General features: G+C 57.2%; 5 protein-coding genes across 5 annotated transcripts; 3 read left to right on the top strand and 2 right to left on the bottom strand.

The window, feature by feature from the left end:
* Positions 1 to 228: 228 nt before the first annotated feature.
* GGS23DRAFT_518662 (Redoxin-domain-containing protein) lies at positions 229 to 1,533 on the top strand. The gene is made up of 4 exons (XM_051514626.1): positions 229 to 721; positions 841 to 886; positions 1,115 to 1,280; positions 1,407 to 1,533. Exons 1-4 carry the CDS (start codon positions 378 to 380, stop codon positions 1,439 to 1,441), a joined length of 591 nt encoding a protein of 196 aa, XP_051372600.1. The 5' UTR covers positions 229 to 377; the 3' UTR covers positions 1,442 to 1,533.
* A 434-nt stretch (positions 1,534 to 1,967) lies between these two features.
* GGS23DRAFT_620738 (IBR domain-containing protein) lies at positions 1,968 to 4,374 on the bottom strand (the record flags this gene model as incomplete). Its single annotated transcript, XM_051521125.1, has 3 exons — positions 1,968 to 2,614; positions 2,714 to 4,147; positions 4,281 to 4,374. The coding sequence occupies 3 exons, from the start codon at positions 4,372 to 4,374 to the stop codon at positions 2,544 to 2,546; spliced, it is 1,599 nt and encodes a 532-aa protein (XP_051372599.1). The 3' UTR covers positions 1,968 to 2,543.
* A 2,816-nt stretch (positions 4,375 to 7,190) lies between these two features.
* GGS23DRAFT_565851 (uncharacterized protein) lies at positions 7,191 to 10,456 on the bottom strand. Its single transcript, XM_051516243.1, has 3 exons — positions 9,904 to 10,456; positions 9,697 to 9,844; positions 7,191 to 9,633 (listed from the first exon to the last, which is right to left on the bottom strand). Exons 1-3 carry the CDS (start codon positions 9,914 to 9,916, stop codon positions 7,449 to 7,451), a joined length of 2,346 nt encoding a protein of 781 aa, XP_051372598.1. The 5' UTR covers positions 9,917 to 10,456; the 3' UTR covers positions 7,191 to 7,448.
* A 233-nt stretch (positions 10,457 to 10,689) lies between these two features.
* On the top strand, positions 10,690 to 12,015 carry GGS23DRAFT_518471 (translation machinery-associated protein 16). The gene is made up of 5 exons (XM_051514624.1): positions 10,690 to 10,792; positions 10,860 to 11,163; positions 11,230 to 11,317; positions 11,395 to 11,528; positions 11,583 to 12,015. The coding sequence occupies exons 2-5, from the start codon at positions 10,995 to 10,997 to the stop codon at positions 11,729 to 11,731; spliced, it is 540 nt and encodes a 179-aa protein (XP_051372597.1). The 5' UTR covers positions 10,690 to 10,792; positions 10,860 to 10,994; the 3' UTR covers positions 11,732 to 12,015.
* Positions 12,016 to 13,849: 1,834 nt separating this feature from the next.
* GGS23DRAFT_604844 (mitochondrial glycoprotein) lies at positions 13,850 to 14,836 on the top strand (the record flags this gene model as incomplete). The annotated part of the gene is made up of 2 exons (XM_051519664.1): positions 13,850 to 14,217; positions 14,302 to 14,836. The coding sequence occupies 2 exons, from the start codon at positions 13,850 to 13,852 to the stop codon at positions 14,834 to 14,836; spliced, it is 903 nt and encodes a 300-aa protein (XP_051372596.1).
* Between the last annotated feature and the right edge of the window lie 1,904 nt (positions 14,837 to 16,740).

Genomic DNA, 16,740 nt, shown 5'->3' with positions numbered 1-16,740 from the left:
GCAGGTTTGCCCTGGTCGGCTCAAGCTTGCATCCGACGCCGTCTCTCCTCCACGTCCCAACTGCTGGATCCCACCCATCCACACACACGAGCCTCAACCTCAAGCACATTTAGCTGGTTAAGTCCAATCGATACCACTCCATTCATTATCCCTCATCCCTCATCCCCCCCACCGATCGGCTTAGGAGCCTGGCTCGGCTTGGCTCGGCTTCCAAATCCCGCACCCGTGGATTGCACGTCCTCACCTACAACCGATATCTGCCTACTAACCTACTTAAACCTCTCACCCGACACTCACGTATCCGCCGACGAGCTCACCTTTGTTTTCTCTCTCTTTTCCTCCTCCTCTTCTCGTCAGAGAACCCCAACAACCAAACCATGGCCTTCCGCGCGATCCCGCGGCGCGCAGCGCGCCCGCTCCTACCGCCGCTCTCGCTCCGCGGCCGCGGCCGCGGCTCCGCAGCGTTCCACGCGTCGGCGGCGCGCGCGGTCGTGCAGCCGGGGGACGCGCTGCCGGACCTGGCGGTGCTGCACGAGGGGTCGCCGGGGACGCGGGTGAGCCTGGGGCGGGAGCTCGGCCCGGGCCGCCGCGGCCTCGTCGTCGGCGTCCCCGCCGCCTTCTCCGGCGCCTGCTCCCAGACCCACGTCCCCGGCTACCTCCGCCACCCGCGCCTCCGCGACGCCGGCCGCGTCTTCGTCGTCAGCGTCAACGACGCCTTCGTGTGAGCGCCCCGTCACGTGTCCGTGACTCTGCATCCCCCCCCCCCCTCCCACCCCTTCGTCTCTGGAGGCGCGTCGGTCTGCGTGCATACGGTTGCTGACACCCCCCGGCGCCCCGCAGCATGAAGGCCTGGGGCGACCAGCTCGACCCGACCCACGAGTCCGGCGTAAGTTCCTGTCCTCGCTGCCGCCCCCGCGTCCCGCTTCTACCCCTTCCCATGTCGGCGCTAGCGCCTAGCCGCCCGTATGCGTAGGCACGCTATAGGCGGGCTCTCGTTTCTGTACTTCTTTCTTTTTTTTTCCCCCCCCCCTTCGTCTTTCCTGCCAGCAACCGCTTCCAGGGGAGAGGAGGAGGGGGGCCGGGGGCAACGGGAATCCCTGACGCCGGGCCGCAGGTCCGGTTCCTCGCCGACCCGAGCGGCGCCTTCACGCGCGCGCTGGACCTCGGCTTCGACGGGTCCGCCATCTTCGGCGGCATGCGCGGCCGGCGCTACGCCCTCGTCGTCGACGACGGCCGCGTCCGCTCCGTGCACGTCGAGCCGGACAATACCGGCACGGACGGTGAGTTCCCCCCCCCCCCCCCCCTTTTCCTATTTCCGCCGGCAGCTCTGCTATCGGCGGAATTGCCCCTCTCCCTCCCCTGGGCGAGCGACCCCGCGCTGACGGCGACCTGCCTAACGCGCGCAGTCTCGCTGGCGGAGAAGGTCCTCGGCCCGGCCTAGTTCGGACTCGCCCTCCCCCCCCCCGAGAGAGGCCGACGGTGTGAGGGATGCCGCCGGAGACGAGAGGGGTGATGAGCAGGACGGGAGTCCTCGCTCTCCCCTCCCCGCCTCGCTGAGTGTACTGCCCAAGCCCCCCTACGCCCGAAGGAGGGAGACGGCGAGGGGGAGGAAGGAGGAGAGGACGATGGTATGTTGTTTGCGTCTAGTGAAGTCCGACACGTTTGGCGCTCGAGGAAGCAGATGGGGAGACTACTCGCGAACCTGTTATCTATCTATTCTCCACCGGTGCGAATGCGCACACGCGCGGGCATATATACGCCCAGATGCCAGAGCGCGGCAAATCGGCTAATCCGGCTTCGCGGTCTGTTCGTTGTCCTCTCTCCCCAATTCCGCGTGTAAGCACCCGTCGTATCCCCCTCCGGCAATAACCCGACGTCCGCCCTCAGTATTTACATCGTCGTAGTCATATTGCTCGTCCCGAGATCGCGCCCCTTCGAGCCAACTTCCAACCCTAACACGTACCCCACCCAGCCAGACTCGAAGCCCCTCCCCTCCCCCCCCCTCCCCGACCCGTGTCGTAACGCAATTCGGCGCACGTACTTCCTCGCTAGCGCCTCCGCGCAGTGGGCCCCCCCGATCTCATGAGACAGTCCGGCGTGATCGTACCGGCCCGCCCTCCCTTTCTGTCCGGCCTTTCACACGCATTTTCTGCCACGTTGTACGCACCGGATAGCTACCTTTCGTTGCCTCTCGCTGCCACCCTCTCCGCCGCAAACCCGCCGGGAGTAGCAGCCACCGTCTGTTCGGTCAATGTACAACACAGACATGGGGTTAAGTCACGAGAGTTACGATGGGGGAGCGATGATAACAACCACAGGAGTAAACGCCCTAGAGAGACACATCTCACTAGAAGGGGGTTAAGAAATTCGGACCCTGGGGTTAGGAATAGTTATAAGATCCAAGGGGGGAGGAGGAGGAGGAGGAGGAGGAGGAAAATTGACAGCTTCGACCTCAGATAGACTAACACACGTACGCAAGATCCTGCGCCCCTGAACTCCAACCGAGACTATCGTCTATCTATATCACTTCGTTACAATACAATTTAGACGCGCGAAGTGGCGCTGCTAGCCGCAGAAGTAGGGTTCTTCAGATCTACATTGAAAGTCCATCGCCCTAAGATGAGGAGGAAACCAAGAGAGGTTAGCTACTTCGGCGACGTGGCTGGCAAAGGGACGGGGGTAAGAAGGGGGAGGGGATTAGCCTCTGACTCACCATTCGCTAAGTTGTCCGCCGTATCCTCGAGGAGGATGACCCGCCGACGGTTGCAATAGGCCGTCTTGTCCATAATGTCCACCTTCAATTTGGGCTCGGATAGCTCCCCGATGGGTTTTTCGAACATCTCTGACAAGGCCTCGACGGCAAGTTCCAGGTCCTTCTGGTTGTCCTCGAATATCTCTGTGAGGTTGTTCCGCGCGAGATAGAAAGCGAAGGCGTACGTCCACTTCAGCGTCTGGCGGCAGGTCTGCAGCGCCTGCGAGGCCGAGTTGAGATATTGTACTTCGATCCAGGACATGCCCGACGCTGTCTGCAATTGCACCATCTTCTTCTCCGTCTTCTGGTATATGTCCTTGTCGAGACGCGCCGACTGCTCGTGGTTAGCGTATCGGTTATAGTAATGTAGGTAGCGTTCTAAAGATACCCGCGACCTTGCTTGCGCATCGCGGGCCTCTGTCCCGCTCCTCTCCTCGAATCGGCTGCAGTTATACCAGCTGGTGCCGTGCTCCGACCACAAGCCCATGCACATCCAGCAGAACTCGTGCTTGCATTTGCGGCACGTCATGTGGTTGCAACCCCCGTTCTTCTCGATTGTCGAGTTGCATTTTGGACATTCTTTGGTGTTTGCGGAAATCCAGTTCGCCGTCTCACTATCGTCGGCGCACTTTTTAAGCCACTTCTTCACGAGCTCGCAGGGTGCCGGCTGGTGGTCGGTGAGGATACAGCCGAAACAGAACCTATGGCCGCAAGCACAAGCCACCGTCGGTACCACTTTGTCGAGATCCTTCTTCTTGACAGGGCATTCCACCGCATTCTCGCAGTCGGGAGCCGGGCACCACTTCAGGACATCCTTGTCCTCGACGTATGTTCGGTTAAGCAGTTCTTGGTATCGTTCTACCAGGTCAGGCGCCACTAGCAAGTCGAGTGACCGGGCGTCGATGATACGGTGGCAGCCCTCGCTAGGACACTGGATACGCGCCGCTTCGCCCTCCTCGCGGATCTTCTGGACGAGATACTGCCGGTAGCAGTCAGCGCAGTACCTATGGCCACACTTCATGGCGAAACTCCGCAAGCCGTCGCCGTCCTCGCAGCATATGTCGCACACGAAGCCGGCGATGGTCTCTAGCTTTGGAGGCCCCCCCGCGCTGGAACCCAGGCCAGCGGCTTCCAACACCCTGCTTGGTCGATCCATGTATTCTTCGATTAGCCGCTCCTTGTTCCACCGGAAATGGCGCAACATGATAGCGGCGTCTTCTTTGCTCATCTCCAGGATCATGTTCACTTCGTTGACCATGTCATCTTGCTGGTGCTGAATATCGTCCGGCGTGTATACTTTGTAGTTGATATCGAACGTGACGCCCTTGCTCTTGCTGACTTTCTGCGAGGGGATGCCGGGTTCGTCGTCGGGTTCGTCGTCGAATACATCGAAGTCTGAGTTACCACAAGAGGGGTGATTAGGAGACGGGGTCAGGACAGACAAGGCCGCGAGATAAAATTAAATAACGGGGAGGATGGAGGAAGGGATGGAGGGGGGAGGGGGGGGAGGCATGCAAAATAGACACACCTTCAGCGCCAGACAAGTCGTCGTTGTCGGTATCATCCTGCATAGCGTCATCCCCGCTTGAGATGGTCGACACAAAGTCTTCATCGGAATCCATGCCGGTGATGGGTGTAGGCGGTGCTGCGTCGGCAGCAGCTGCTGAGGCGAGGACACGCTTGTTGGGAAGCGCGTCGGTAGGTTCTGCCGATATCTTCGCCTCAGCGGCCTTCCGTTTTCTCGTTGTGGGAGGAATCTTGTCGGTTGCTGACTCGACGTCGGGGGAACGCTCGCTACAACAAGCCTTGCGCAACGGCACGGCTGCGGATCCTCTCCGACGGGGGGCGGGCGCAAGGCAAGATCGAGGCCGCTGACTAATACGGTTATTGTTGTACATTGGCGACGACAGCTGCCGTGGTGGTCACTTACTGTAACCGGCGGGGACGATCTCGACGGGGACTTGCGAGGGAGACTCGACGGAATCGACAGCCGACGAGTCTTGAGCACGACGTGTACTCGAAGGGGGGACAGGAAGAGGGGATGGGTGGACCAGGGCGAGCAAGTGGAAGGGACTCTAGGAGAATAGGCGAGGAAGCCTAGTCAGTAACTAGCAATGATGGGCGGTTAGGCTCCGAGGGGGGAGACGAGGAGCTTACCGATGCCGTCGCCGCTTCGGGTGCAGCAGGTGGTGGTGGTGGCGGTGGTGGCAGCGGCAGTCGTAAGAGAGAGTCGTGTGCAGAAGACGGGAGGAGGTAAGAGGGGGGGGGGGGGGGAGAGAGGAGGAGGAGGAACTGGGTTGGTTCACGACCGCTGCCTTCGAGGAGGATAGGTTGAAGATCAGCGGCCTAAGGGGGGTAGGAGGAGAGAAGAGGGAGAGGTAGATAAGGCGGGAAGGCGAAGCAGGTCAGGAGAGAACATGTAACTGTAAGCTAGCCCGGGCGAGGACAAGGGCGAGAGGAGGCTGAGGCTGTTGGTTTAGCGAAAGGAAGAAGTGAGAGGGTGAATGTGTGGTTTGACGGAAGGTTGCGGGTTCAGCTGGGAACGTTGGCACCCCCCCTACGGGACTGGACTGGGCTTGGGACGGGGACTTGGGACTGGACTGGACTGGCGTATGGCCCGTGTGCGTGAGGTGTGCGAAGGGTGCGAGAGCGGGCCGTCGAACTATCGAGGGTCGCCCACATAAGCCTGCCCAACATCGACGGGGTCACCAGTTCGGCCAGGTCAGTTGCCCGCAGGTGCCGTCGCCTGAACGCTCGTGCTAGCGGATGACAGACGCATGTATCCCCCATGTACTCTGGTCGGGCTGCTACCTCTGGCGCGCTGGTCGCAGGTACTTGAGGTGGCCGGTTGTAGGTACCTGTCGGCATTCGCGCCATCCCTCCACGGAGTGGCACCTCGTCGCGACCGGACGCATGTACACGGGCACACGTATCTGCGGCCTCAGGTACCTTACCTTGCCCTTGCCCTGCCCTGCCTTCGGGCGTGGGCGCCCCACTTGGCTCGCTACCTCGCATGTACCTGTTGAGGTTCGACTGTCGTCACCTCTGCCGTTCCGATCCAGCCTGCACGGGTTTAGGTACCTACATATACCACGTCGTGGCTGTACTCACCTGGGCTAGATACTACGTAGTACCGCGAGGCACCTCGTCAGCCAACGGCGAGAAGGGCCGTCTGGGAAGAAAGTTGATCCATCATCACAGCCGCATGGATAGGGATCGATCCCCAAGGGCATGCTTATATTAGGTGTCTCGCCGTGGCGGAGGCAAATCGAGGTTAGGTTAGGTTAGGTCAGGTCGGAGGTCAGGTCGGGTGTCAGGGGTACCATGTTAGGTGCCTAAAATCTGTTGTATGTGTGGCCTTTAACCTTAGAACCACTATACCTAGGTGGATAGCTAAAAAGTGCATACCTCCTCTAGGGCAGATAGATAATAATACATCCTACCAATTCGTAGAGACATATATACCTACCTACCCACCTGCCTCTACTCATACGCAGATAGTACTGAGCTTTTAACGGGTTTAATACCTCTAAAAAAAAATCAGTCAGATGGCCACGGGCAACCCGACCCAAGCTTAAATTAGCCAGTACTTATCTGATGTATTTATTATATGTGTATGTGGAGGTACCATAGGTAGGTACCTATGCATCCCTCATCGGTTCCACCCCCTGATTCTTGCTTCCACCCCCGATTCCCCCGATTTCATCCCGATCCCATCCACCGCGGAACCTTAGGAGCCCCGTGCGAATGGTGAGTAATTCTCCGTTCCCTGGCCATTTGTTGCCTCCCGATCCGATGGGTCCGGCGCCAATACCACCTCAGGTAAGTTGCCGTAGGAATACCCGGACGCCTATACTTGCCCCTTTACTGACCTTAGGTAGGCTTAGGAATCCAACCAGACGGCTATCTACCTGCGGCGCCTTGACTTGCTTACATATCCAACAACGGACGTCGTCGATGCGTCGTGTCCTAAAGACGCCCGAACCATGCAACATAGTCCCTATGTGGCTATTTCGGCCACCCCCTTTTCCCCTCCCCGACACCAGCGTACACATATGTCATGACGATAGGACCACGATTATACCAAGATAGACATCGCTTACGTATGTACACGAGTACGACATAACGCGGCCTGCTCTCCTTCCTGACCTTCGCAGTCGATGAGATCTACATTCAGCCCTCGCCGCGCAAGTCGTCCAGCTGCCGAGGTCCACGCGTGCCTTAAAGGAGAGTAAGGAAGAGTGCAGACACTGAATCCGGTGCCGTGCAGCTGGTGTTAAAAATAAGAGACCGTTGCACAGTACGGAGCCGAGCTTAGCCCTATCCTATACCTGTCGACCGCGGCCGAGTCACCAACTTGCCTTGTCTCCATTGCGATGCCATGCAGGCACCTTGGTAATCGTAACCGGAGGAACATCACACAATGCAGCGTCAGGCATCTGAATTCATATTTGTATTTATAATCCGTATAACCTAGGGTCTTGTGTAGTCGAATCCCCTCCATCCCTAGGGGTCAATCCCGTGCGACTGTATGCCCCTAACCCGAGCAGCCGGTCCTCATCAAACGCCTGTTCCTACGTGCGCCGACATTGGCCCGAAACTCCGGCGCTATGCTCATACACAACCATCCTACACCTAGTTGTCCCTTGTCCCAGGGTGAGCGTGGCCGCCATGCCACAGCACAATCCCCTTTTCATCAAGCAAATAAAAACCTAGACAAGTCCAAGTTGCCTCGGGTTTTGCCAGCCTTGCCTACACTCATATTCTCCTGCTCGTCCGCCGGCTCTTCATTCTCGCTGTCGTGTAGCAGCAAGTCCTCACTGCCGAGAGGCCCGTGTAGGGCTTCGACCTCTTCCAAATCCACGGGCGGCAATGGAACGAAGGCTGGGTTGATAGGTATGGCGTCCAGACTGCGCCTGCCGAAGCTAGAAACTTTAGGAGGACGCGGCGCTGCGAAGGTAGGCGAAGGCGGCTGCTTGCTACGTCCTAGGGCCTGGATACCGAGCCGCTGAAGGGGCGTCAAACGGGATGTCGCCGGCGTCGTCTTGGCAGTGGAGGGCTGTGTGGCGGAAGAAAACGGCGTGGAAGACGCGGACGAGCGAGGCGTAAGTCCGCCGAGAGAGTTCCTGGAAGAACCGGATGTAGATGCGCTCTGTCTACGCGAAGAGCTATGTCCGCTACTCGCCAAGTCGGACTGCGAACTTGGTACGTAGACAAAACGTTCCGTGATGCCCGACGGCGTATTTGCAACTGGATTGCTCTGAACCGTGGAGCTCATGTTGTCGGAGCCGTCTTCAACCTGTTTCCCGTCGTCTTCGGTACCTTGGGTGGCGGTGGCCGACAACGTATGCACTTCTTGAAATATAGCTACCCCCTTCCGACCCTTCGCTGATGCGGCCCATCCTTCCAAATCTGGAAGATCCTTCAGGGCCTCTTCAATCGAGTCGTCCGACATTAGATACTTTTCCAGCGTCGTGGAAGCCGCCCCATCGCAAGTCCCACGTGGGAAGAATTTGCTCTTCTCCTTTGCTGGACTCAACCCAGAACTAGCATCATCGCACAAACGGGCCTTTTTAGGTGGTCTGGCGAGATGCGCCATTCCTGCACTACCTGAACCGTTCAGAATATCATCTTGGGGACCTGTTGTCTGACGTCGTGATCCGGAAGCGAAAGAGCGCCCACCATTGCTGAGTAAATTGGATATTGGCTCGGTCCGCCGTCGCAGAGAACGAGACGAATTGGTGGATCGGTTAATATATGGACGCGAGCTCGCACTCGAAGGTTCGGCTTCGACGAGATATGGCCGCGGGAGAGGGTACACTAGGGGTCGGTTTCCGTTCTCGGTCATGTTAGACAGCCGTGCGGGATCGACCGAGAAGCAATTGGGCTCCATCTCCCCCAAGGGAATACGCCGGTGGCTCTTGAAGAAAGAATCGATCGGTTTCTCCGAGGGCTCTTGAATGGCACGTGGTGTGGGTGTGACACGGGTAGCCATCGACGCGGTACGTTTCCTTGGCGTAGGAAGGTCGGGAAGAAGGACCTTCTCCTTGGTGATCGGGTTCACATCCCCAGTTGCGATGCCCCTGGCAATCTCGGGTTCGATGAAGCTGCCGATGAACGACAACTCATCCACTTTGACGTCCGGGCCCGGCGCAGTAAAGTTGACTAGCGCGTTGGCCTTGGGGCAGAAGACCCACTGGTAGAGAAATGTCTGTTCGGCCTGGACAAACAGTTTCCAGTAGTCGGTTGGGACGTGATGCTTGCCATCGAATTGCAGAGTGCGAACCACTTTCTCGGGAGTCTTGTGCTTTCGGAGCATTCTGTGCGCGGTCTTCAGCCCTAGATTACTGATATTATCGAGGTAGTCGCAGCCGCTCAGGATGGCCATCTGTCGGAACTGAGCATCCGTCCAGCCCGTCAGAGAAACTTCACGACAAGCGCAGAAATCCTTTCGATTGATCTCGACGCATTGGCCGTGCTGGTCCAGCTTAGTTAGCAATCGCTTGGCTCCGAAGACCAGCAAGTCCGAATCTTCCGACAGGATGCCGGTGATATGGCCTTCACGTTCCAGATACACCAATTGCGGGTCGGCTTCGTAGGGCGCCACTACATAGGGCACACTAGCCTTCTTGAGCTCCTCGATCAGGTGGCGGGCCATCTCGGGGGTGATATCGATGGCTTTCTGGAGCTCGAGATGTGCGTGAGAAGGCTTGCCAGCCTTCAGAAGCTCCAGGCCGATTTTCCTGCACTCCTCTCGGCGCTTCGCGCGAGACGCCTCCGTGGAGCTCTTGCTGGGCAGGAAACCACCATCGAAAACCAGGTACGGCGTTACGCCAAAGTGCTTGAGCATGCGCACACGGTTCATGGCGAAGTCCACATACCTAGACGGTCGACTGGTAAGAGACGGTTCGCGACGCGTAGCGTAGCTCGGCGGCGGCACTTACTTGCGGGTTGGCTTGCCTTGAGCAAGCTCGATAGCGCAGGAGACAGCGCCTCGATGCAGCCAGCCATAGGCATCAACACCGAAAGTCTCGCCATCATACTTCTTTAGCCTTGCTGGTCTTTGTATTGATTTAAGCAACGGGAGTAGACCTGGGCACGTTATTAGCCAATAGCCTCGAGAGCACAGCCCCGGGTCCTGCAGGGCATACCTTGAATCCCCATATCGACGAGTCAGAGGAGGCTGCTTCTCTACTGCCCCCGACCACGATAGATGTCTATATAGTGCCCACCAGGCCACCCACACATGCACCCGTCAACGGCCAACACCGACCCAGATTACCACCGGAGCCTAGGTAGCAAATGGGCAGCAAGAGCATAGGGAAGCTAAATATTCGGTGGAGGGTCGCGCGTGGGTTTATAAGCAATCGATATGAGGAGCTGGGCCACGGGCGGCAGACGACATGCAGGTAAACACGCCAAGAACAACATCCAACTACACGGCCAAGCACACCGTCTTTTGACCGGGGGAGGGAATTCGGACAGCAGGAGGGGAACTCGAGAGGGCGTAGCAAATCAGAAGAAAGCAGAGGTCGAGATCTCAAGCCGGCAGCGGATTGTATGCTTGCGGGATGGCAGGATATATAGGTATGAAGGGGAATGGCAGGACGCGCGACGGACCGGGCTGGTATGGCTGGAGAGGCAGTAAAAAAAAAGCAGTTGCCAGGTGCCCGGGCGAGAGTGTCCCCTTGCGCCTGCCCCTGGGAGCGGGTCTGGGTGGTCAATCGATAAAGGGAGCAACCGCGTCGTGGGGTGCCACACCGCGACTTCCACCGTGCTCAGCAGCGCGGCCACCAGCCAATCACCGGCCGCACCTCCAGCCCCAGCTTCAGCCGAGACAGGAGTAGCGGGTACCTGGGCAAGATTAATGCAGTGGCTGGAATTGGACCGCGGACCTAACAGGAGACACGTAGCGAATACAAAAACAATCTATTCCGTATGAGGCGGGCCCTCATTCCCGCGATGCCGAAGTACCTAGCCACAGCCATTACCGCTGCAGGTACTCCGTGCACATCCAGCATTGGACAAGCCTCTTCTTAGGTACTTACCGGCCCCTCTTCCACCCGATTTCTAGAAATGCATCCCTGTCTCTAAGTACCTACACCAGAAGAAAAAAAAAAGAAAGAAAGAAAAGAGAAAAAGAATCAGACTCCAGATTCCGTCACCACCACCACTACCACCACCTATTCTAATATTCGCTTCGCTCAAGACATCCCGCCATACTCCCCCGACTCGTGCCACCATGCCGAAGACGCTCGAGAAGACGCGCAAGGCTATCGCGAAGAAGAAGGGCCCCATCGATTCCCTCCACCAGTACTCGCGCGACTCCAAGAGGCTGCATCGTGCCCAACTGCGGGACGAGAAGCTGGAGAAGATTGCGGCATCTCGCAAGAAGAACGATCGACCTTTCCGTACGTCGTAGGGTGGATCCGACGCACCGCCGTCCGAGTGGCTTACTTTTCTCACTGCGTGACCAGTCCAGCGAGCCGCCTTTTTCCAGGAGGCGCTGAACCAGAATGGGAGCAAGCCCCTCTCGACGGATGTGATCCAAGAACTCGTCAAGACGTCAGTCCCACCCGTCCAATGCTGGGCGCACGGCCCGGATCCTTGTCGGCTGACCGTGTATGCGTATCCGTCTGTAGTTTTGTGCACCAGCACGACGAGGAGTTGAGCGAGGTCAAGAAGACGCGGCGACCCGGACGACCCGCCAGCGCCAAGGAAGATCTGCTCCAGGTCAAGATTGATAAGCTACAAAAGGAGCACCAGAGCGGGTTCCGTTAGTATCTGTCCGTGCGGGTGGCGAGATCTCGTCTAGCTGACGACGTTTCAGTTGTTCCGGCGCTCGATTCGGAAGAAAACGCCACGCTCCTCTGTCGCTGGGAGGGCTCGTGGTCCTACTTGACCACTCTCAGATGGGTCCGAGTATCTTCGGATGGAGCAGTCCAACCCTCGAGCTTCCCTCCGAGGGGAACATATTGAGAGGGGGGGCCATCCCGGCATCCACGTGCTTACCTTCTCCTGCCCAAGCATGCATGTGTGACGGCTGCCTGTATTCTTTTCCCCTGTGCTTTCGGCTGATGTTTCTATCTTCATCCTGGAGCAGACGGGGCCTTACCTACGGACTGGGACGTTCCCGAGACCATGAGAAGGGAATCGGCCTGCTTTGACAATTGATTCGCAAAGCCGCGGTTACCCACAGCCCTGGCACACCTCAGCTGCAAACTCCGTCACTAGCCAGCAGGTACAGCTTTCCCCTGGAGAAAACTGAACGGTGGCCGGAAACGGAATGCATACCTGTTAGTCTTGAGCGCTCCGGTCTCGACCGTTACCAACTGCGACACTATGAAAGCGGGCTCAGCACCGCGTGGATCAACCTGCCTAAGGGTGTCGTATAGGTACTCAACTTACCCTGCTCTAAACGCGACAGCGGGTGCCCCCATACAGAACGAAGAAGTCGTGGTTGCTTCTAACACGGGTGCCTGCCCATGACGGCCCTTTTGAGAGCACCCAGTTGCACGTGCGAAAGACGCAGATAGCCGAACGGCCATGGGACGTGGGCTCGCCAGAACACGCGCCTCCGGACCCGGGACTCCTGAGAAACCTCAGCATCTCCCGAACTACCGGCCGTTCGACTGGCTTGTCATATATAAACTAAACCACCTAGCCCCGAGTCATAGAATGTGCGACCTTTCACAACGTCCTTCTTATCTTGTGCAGTCCCATCCCCACACGGCTACCTGCTCGATGCCATTATCCCCTTTGACTGGGTACTATTTTCAGTGTTAATTCTATAATTCGTAGCACATGTTGTAAGCTACTAGCCCATTGCCTATCTCTGCTGGCCGACGGGCGGCGAAGCTATTGGGATAGCCGTCCTCCTCCCTAGCAACGGCCATTAAGGATGGGGCCTTTTCCCTCGCTCCTTTTCGGTACCCGATTGGTCCGCTCACGTATGTCGTAGCTCCCTTCTCGAGATGGGTCACACCACGGGGAGAACCACAGGGGAGAAGAAGGTGAACGGGTAATAATCGATGCGCGAAGCACAGCCGGTCTTGTATAAATTGGGACGGAATTTCTCCAGCGCAGAGACATAGGTGATGGTGATCTCTACTTCTTACGATGAACTCCACTGCAAGCCAAGTTGCGACCTAACCGCGCCGTATTTCTGACGTTACCCCAAGTATGTATGCAGCCCTAGACTTCCAAGCCAACTTCGTCTAATTGAGGGCAATGTAGGAATGTGTCAATACGTCACGCATTTGAGGACCTGTCACGTCTGCGGCCACGAAGAGACAGTCCTCATCTCGGAACAATCGTGCAATATGGCACGAAAGAGCGGTGTATTCGGGAGCTGTGGCACGGGCGTCGACAACATATCGAGCAAAACCCAATATCGATGCTGGGCGTGTAAGGAAGAGGTCAGCCTGGTGTGAAGAGCGTCCGACTGTAACTGCGAATTGCAATGTTCCGGATCGGCGGGAAGCAAACTACGAACGGCTAACCGACGGAGTCCAATATTCGACATAGCGTAACGGATGTCCGCAAGACGTGAGCTCTTAACCGATGTCGTGTTGCCCAACCCAGCTAGTTAGCCATGCGGGGGAATTTGGGAGGAATATTCGGCGGCTAGAATTGTATGGACCTGCAGTGGATGCCGCCAACGCGGGGGGGGAACACTCAAGAACCATCTCGCCGAAATGCATAGGTTCTTCTTGGCTTCGGGGGGTTGAACGTGTAATGTATATCAAGGAGGAGAAGGATGAAAGAAGATTGCTCGCTTAATCCAATACCTAAAAAGAGATGAATTTGTGCAGTTGATAGGCATTTATCCAGTACTAAAGTATGTACCAGGCACCGCTTTGCGTAATTAAACGATAAACGATAAGAGATAAGGAGCGGGTGTCCACTTAGATTGCCCGCATTGATAAAAAAATTTTAGGTACTCATAGAGCTTCTTGAAGAACCGGGCCCCAAAAAATCACAACCTCCCCCCACCACAGCCAACCAGCCGAGATAGCCAAATAACTCCCGCCTATCAGACCACCTACGTTTCCATCCCGACCTCTCGATTGTGCACCTAGCATCGAGGGCCCGACGATGATGTCCCTTCGAGCTGTCGCGCGCTCCGCGCCTCGAACCCTGACCCGCTTCAGCTCCACGGCGATGCGACAATCCCGAGCAGCTCAACCGATCTCCCTGCTGAAGTCGACGTCATGGGCCCCTTACAGGTCGTCACAGTTCGCGTCGGCTTTCTCGACCTCGCAGTTCAGGCGGGCCCCCGCGCCCGAGGTAGATGGCGAGCTGTCCGCCAAGCTCGAGAGCGAGCTCCATTTCGAAGCCGATATGAAGGAACACACCCCGACGCCCGCCAGCATCACCGACTTCCTCGACAACAGCCCGTTCAAGCTCGAGGACGTGGACGGCAAGGAAGATCTGGTCTTGACGCGCAAGTTTGGAAACGAGACGTGAGTCGCACTGGAGGATGTAGTCCTAAGAGTCTCCGGGCCATGGCTGTCGCCAGCTGGTAAACTAACGTTTCCTCGTTTTAGCATCACTATCACCTTCAGCATCTCCGATCTGACCAACTACGACCCCGACGACGTGTACAACGAGGACGCGGCGCTTGCCGACGAGGATTCTGAGCAGTCGGAGGGCAAGCGCCAGTCGGCGAACGAGAGTGAGACCGAGAGCGAAGGTGAGGACAACCTTGAGGACGAGGATCTTAACCAGGCCTCGGTGCCGTGCCGCCTTACCATTGTGGTCGAGAAGCCGGGGAAGGGAGCGCTCAACATCGAGGCCACCGCGCAGGACGGCCAGATCCTCGTCGACAACTTCTACTACTACAAGGACGCGAAGCTGGCGCACGCCAGTAACGCTGAAACTTCCCACGTCGCCCACGAAACCTATCCCGGCCCGCCGTTCGGCACCCTCGACGAGGATCTGCAGGTCCTCCTGGAGCGCTATCTCGAGGAGCGCGGCGTCAACCAGGCTCTCTCTCTCTTTGTGTCCGAATACCTCGACCACAAGGAGCAGCGAGAGTACCATGCTTGGCTGAAGAATGTTAAAGCGTTCATCGACGCCTGAGATGGCGGCGGTCGGGGCGGGGTCCTAGCGGGTAGAGAGCGTTTATCGTAAGCCGGGCAAGGGCAAGGGGCCAGGAGAGGAGAAACGCGATCATCCGCGATGTATTATGAGAACAAGGGATCCAGGTCATCCTCATGTACGACTTCCGCAACTCTACACAGAACTTCACATGTACAGTAATTATGATGGCCACAGTTGGCACCTCCTGGGCCGCAAGGAGAAGACTCACTCACGTCCGTAAGGGCCGAATCGAGGTGACCTGCAATGGCGGCATCCGAGTTATCTATCTGGTCGTGCAAGGATGAAGCCGTTGCCGTTCTTTTGGTCGCCTATCAACCCCCTCGGACCTCTCTAGACCTTATATATTCTCTATGAACGCAAAATTGCCTTCTCTTCGCACCACCGTCAGGATCTACCGAGCTCGGATTCTCGCCTCCCCCTCCTCCCCCCCTTTTCCCCTTAGATAAACCAGATACTTGAATACACGCCTGTTCTGTGGAGCGGGCGCACATCGGTGCGGAGATAAACACGTCTTCCCTGCCTATTCGCAACGTATTGCAGTAGAGAGGTGAAAGGATGTTGCATTAGGAATAACTAGATCAACCTCCGTGTGTGAGGCTAGGCTGTTACTTTCTCTATAGCGGGCGGCTTATGGGAGATATCGGTGTCGGGCGAATATCAGTGAGCGGCTTTTGCGCTAGACGGCGTTTGCCCTGGCTGCGCAACGTTGTGTTTGTATGTGCCGACCAGCCCGCCAAATGCTAATATTACTCTACGAAGCGACCCGTGGCATCGGGTACGATTTATGCTCGTCCTCTCAGGCTTTGCCGCTGCGACTATTATGAGTATCCGGACGTTTATCCAAGGTTCGGTATCGTCATCAGGAGGCTGGTTCGGGTGGAAGGCCGTTGGCACGCTAATTGTATTTCTATCACAGGTTTATTTGATGCGGCGTGATCTGGACAAAGGGTCGCGACTATGAACGGGATAACCAGCGGTGGAAGCGGCACCTGTTGTTTCGGTGCCCAGTTCTTCTTCGCTCGCCTCCACTCCTCCATATGAAGGGCGCTTTTCCTATTACTCTACGGAAAGCGACCGAGGACCTCCACAACATACAGTTTGCGTCTTCGCAAAAATCTCGGCGATGAGTGGCGAGTACCGCAACAAACGCATAGCAAATAAAGTACAAGACGAGTCACTTGTGCTGCTATTGACTTTATATGAACCCCTTCTCCTTCACCCCGATGGTTAATGTGTGAATCAGAGGGGGATGTGGGTGAATAATCGTCACCACCTAGGTATAAAAGGCGAGCTCTCCCGACCCCAGGGAGAGACTCAGCAACTTCAACCAACAACCTATTCATACCCTCCTCCTCCCCACGATAATACCCTCGTTTATTACCGGGACAGGACACACGTTCATCTTGATATCAATATTGTTTCGTCGTCTCGCGCTGGGCAGGGCATTCCCCTGGTCGCCCTCGTCAGTTTCAACTCACCAACCTACTTCCTACATAAACTCGCCGTCCCCTGCCCGACGGGGCGATCTCACCGTCACTTGTCCCCTATGAATCTCGGCCTGGGTGGCCATCGCCATCCATTGCCTGACAATATAATCCTCCAGTCCTACCATTTCTCCCAGTCCTAACTGTACCGTGCCAACCGAGGAAGACCACACCCCGCCCCTCGTACTCCCGGTTGATTTCCAAGTCGCACAATTACAAAGCTGCGAAGATTGCCAACTGAGACTGCAACCTTTACGATGCCACCTTGCAACTAGAGCGCATCTGTCCGGATCTCCCAATCACCCGCTCGGCGAGAGTCGACGCGAGGTCAAACCCACACTCACGCGAACCACGCGCCCTCGATGGTTTTACGTCTGATCCACCGCTTCTGGGCTACTC

The sequence above is a fragment of the Durotheca rogersii genome (genome assembly GCF_024521655.1).
Source record: "Durotheca rogersii strain YMJ 92031201 chromosome Unknown GGS23scaffold_8, whole genome shotgun sequence".
Taxonomy (NCBI): Eukaryota; Fungi; Ascomycota; class Sordariomycetes; order Xylariales; family Xylariaceae; genus Durotheca; species Durotheca rogersii.
This window is presented reverse-complemented; position numbering and strand designations above follow the sequence as displayed.

What these genes read in the sequence shown, in the direction of transcription:
- GGS23DRAFT_565851 (XM_051516243.1), bottom strand. An exon ending in CAAGGCAAGCCAACCCGCAA is followed by an intron (nt 9,634 to 9,696) that starts GTAAGTGCCGCC and finishes TCGACCGTCTAG; the next exon opens with GTATGTGGACTTCGCCATGA.
- GGS23DRAFT_518471 (XM_051514624.1), top strand. Translation starts at nt 10,995, where the DNA reads ATGCCGAAGACGCTCGAGAAGACGCGCAAGGCTATCGCGAAGAAGAAG. An exon ending in GAAGAACGATCGACCTTTCC is followed by an intron (nt 11,164 to 11,229) that starts GTACGTCGTAGG and finishes CTGCGTGACCAG; the next exon opens with TCCAGCGAGCCGCCTTTTTC. An exon ending in ATCCAAGAACTCGTCAAGAC is followed by an intron (nt 11,318 to 11,394) that starts GTCAGTCCCACC and finishes ATCCGTCTGTAG; the next exon opens with TTTTGTGCACCAGCACGACG.
- GGS23DRAFT_518662 (XM_051514626.1), top strand. Translation starts at nt 378, where the DNA reads ATGGCCTTCCGCGCGATCCCGCGGCGCGCAGCGCGCCCGCTCCTACCG. An exon ending in AGCGTCAACGACGCCTTCGT is followed by an intron (nt 722 to 840) that starts GTGAGCGCCCCG and finishes GGCGCCCCGCAG; the next exon opens with CATGAAGGCCTGGGGCGACC. An exon ending in GGACAATACCGGCACGGACG is followed by an intron (nt 1,281 to 1,406) that starts GTGAGTTCCCCC and finishes TAACGCGCGCAG; the next exon opens with TCTCGCTGGCGGAGAAGGTC.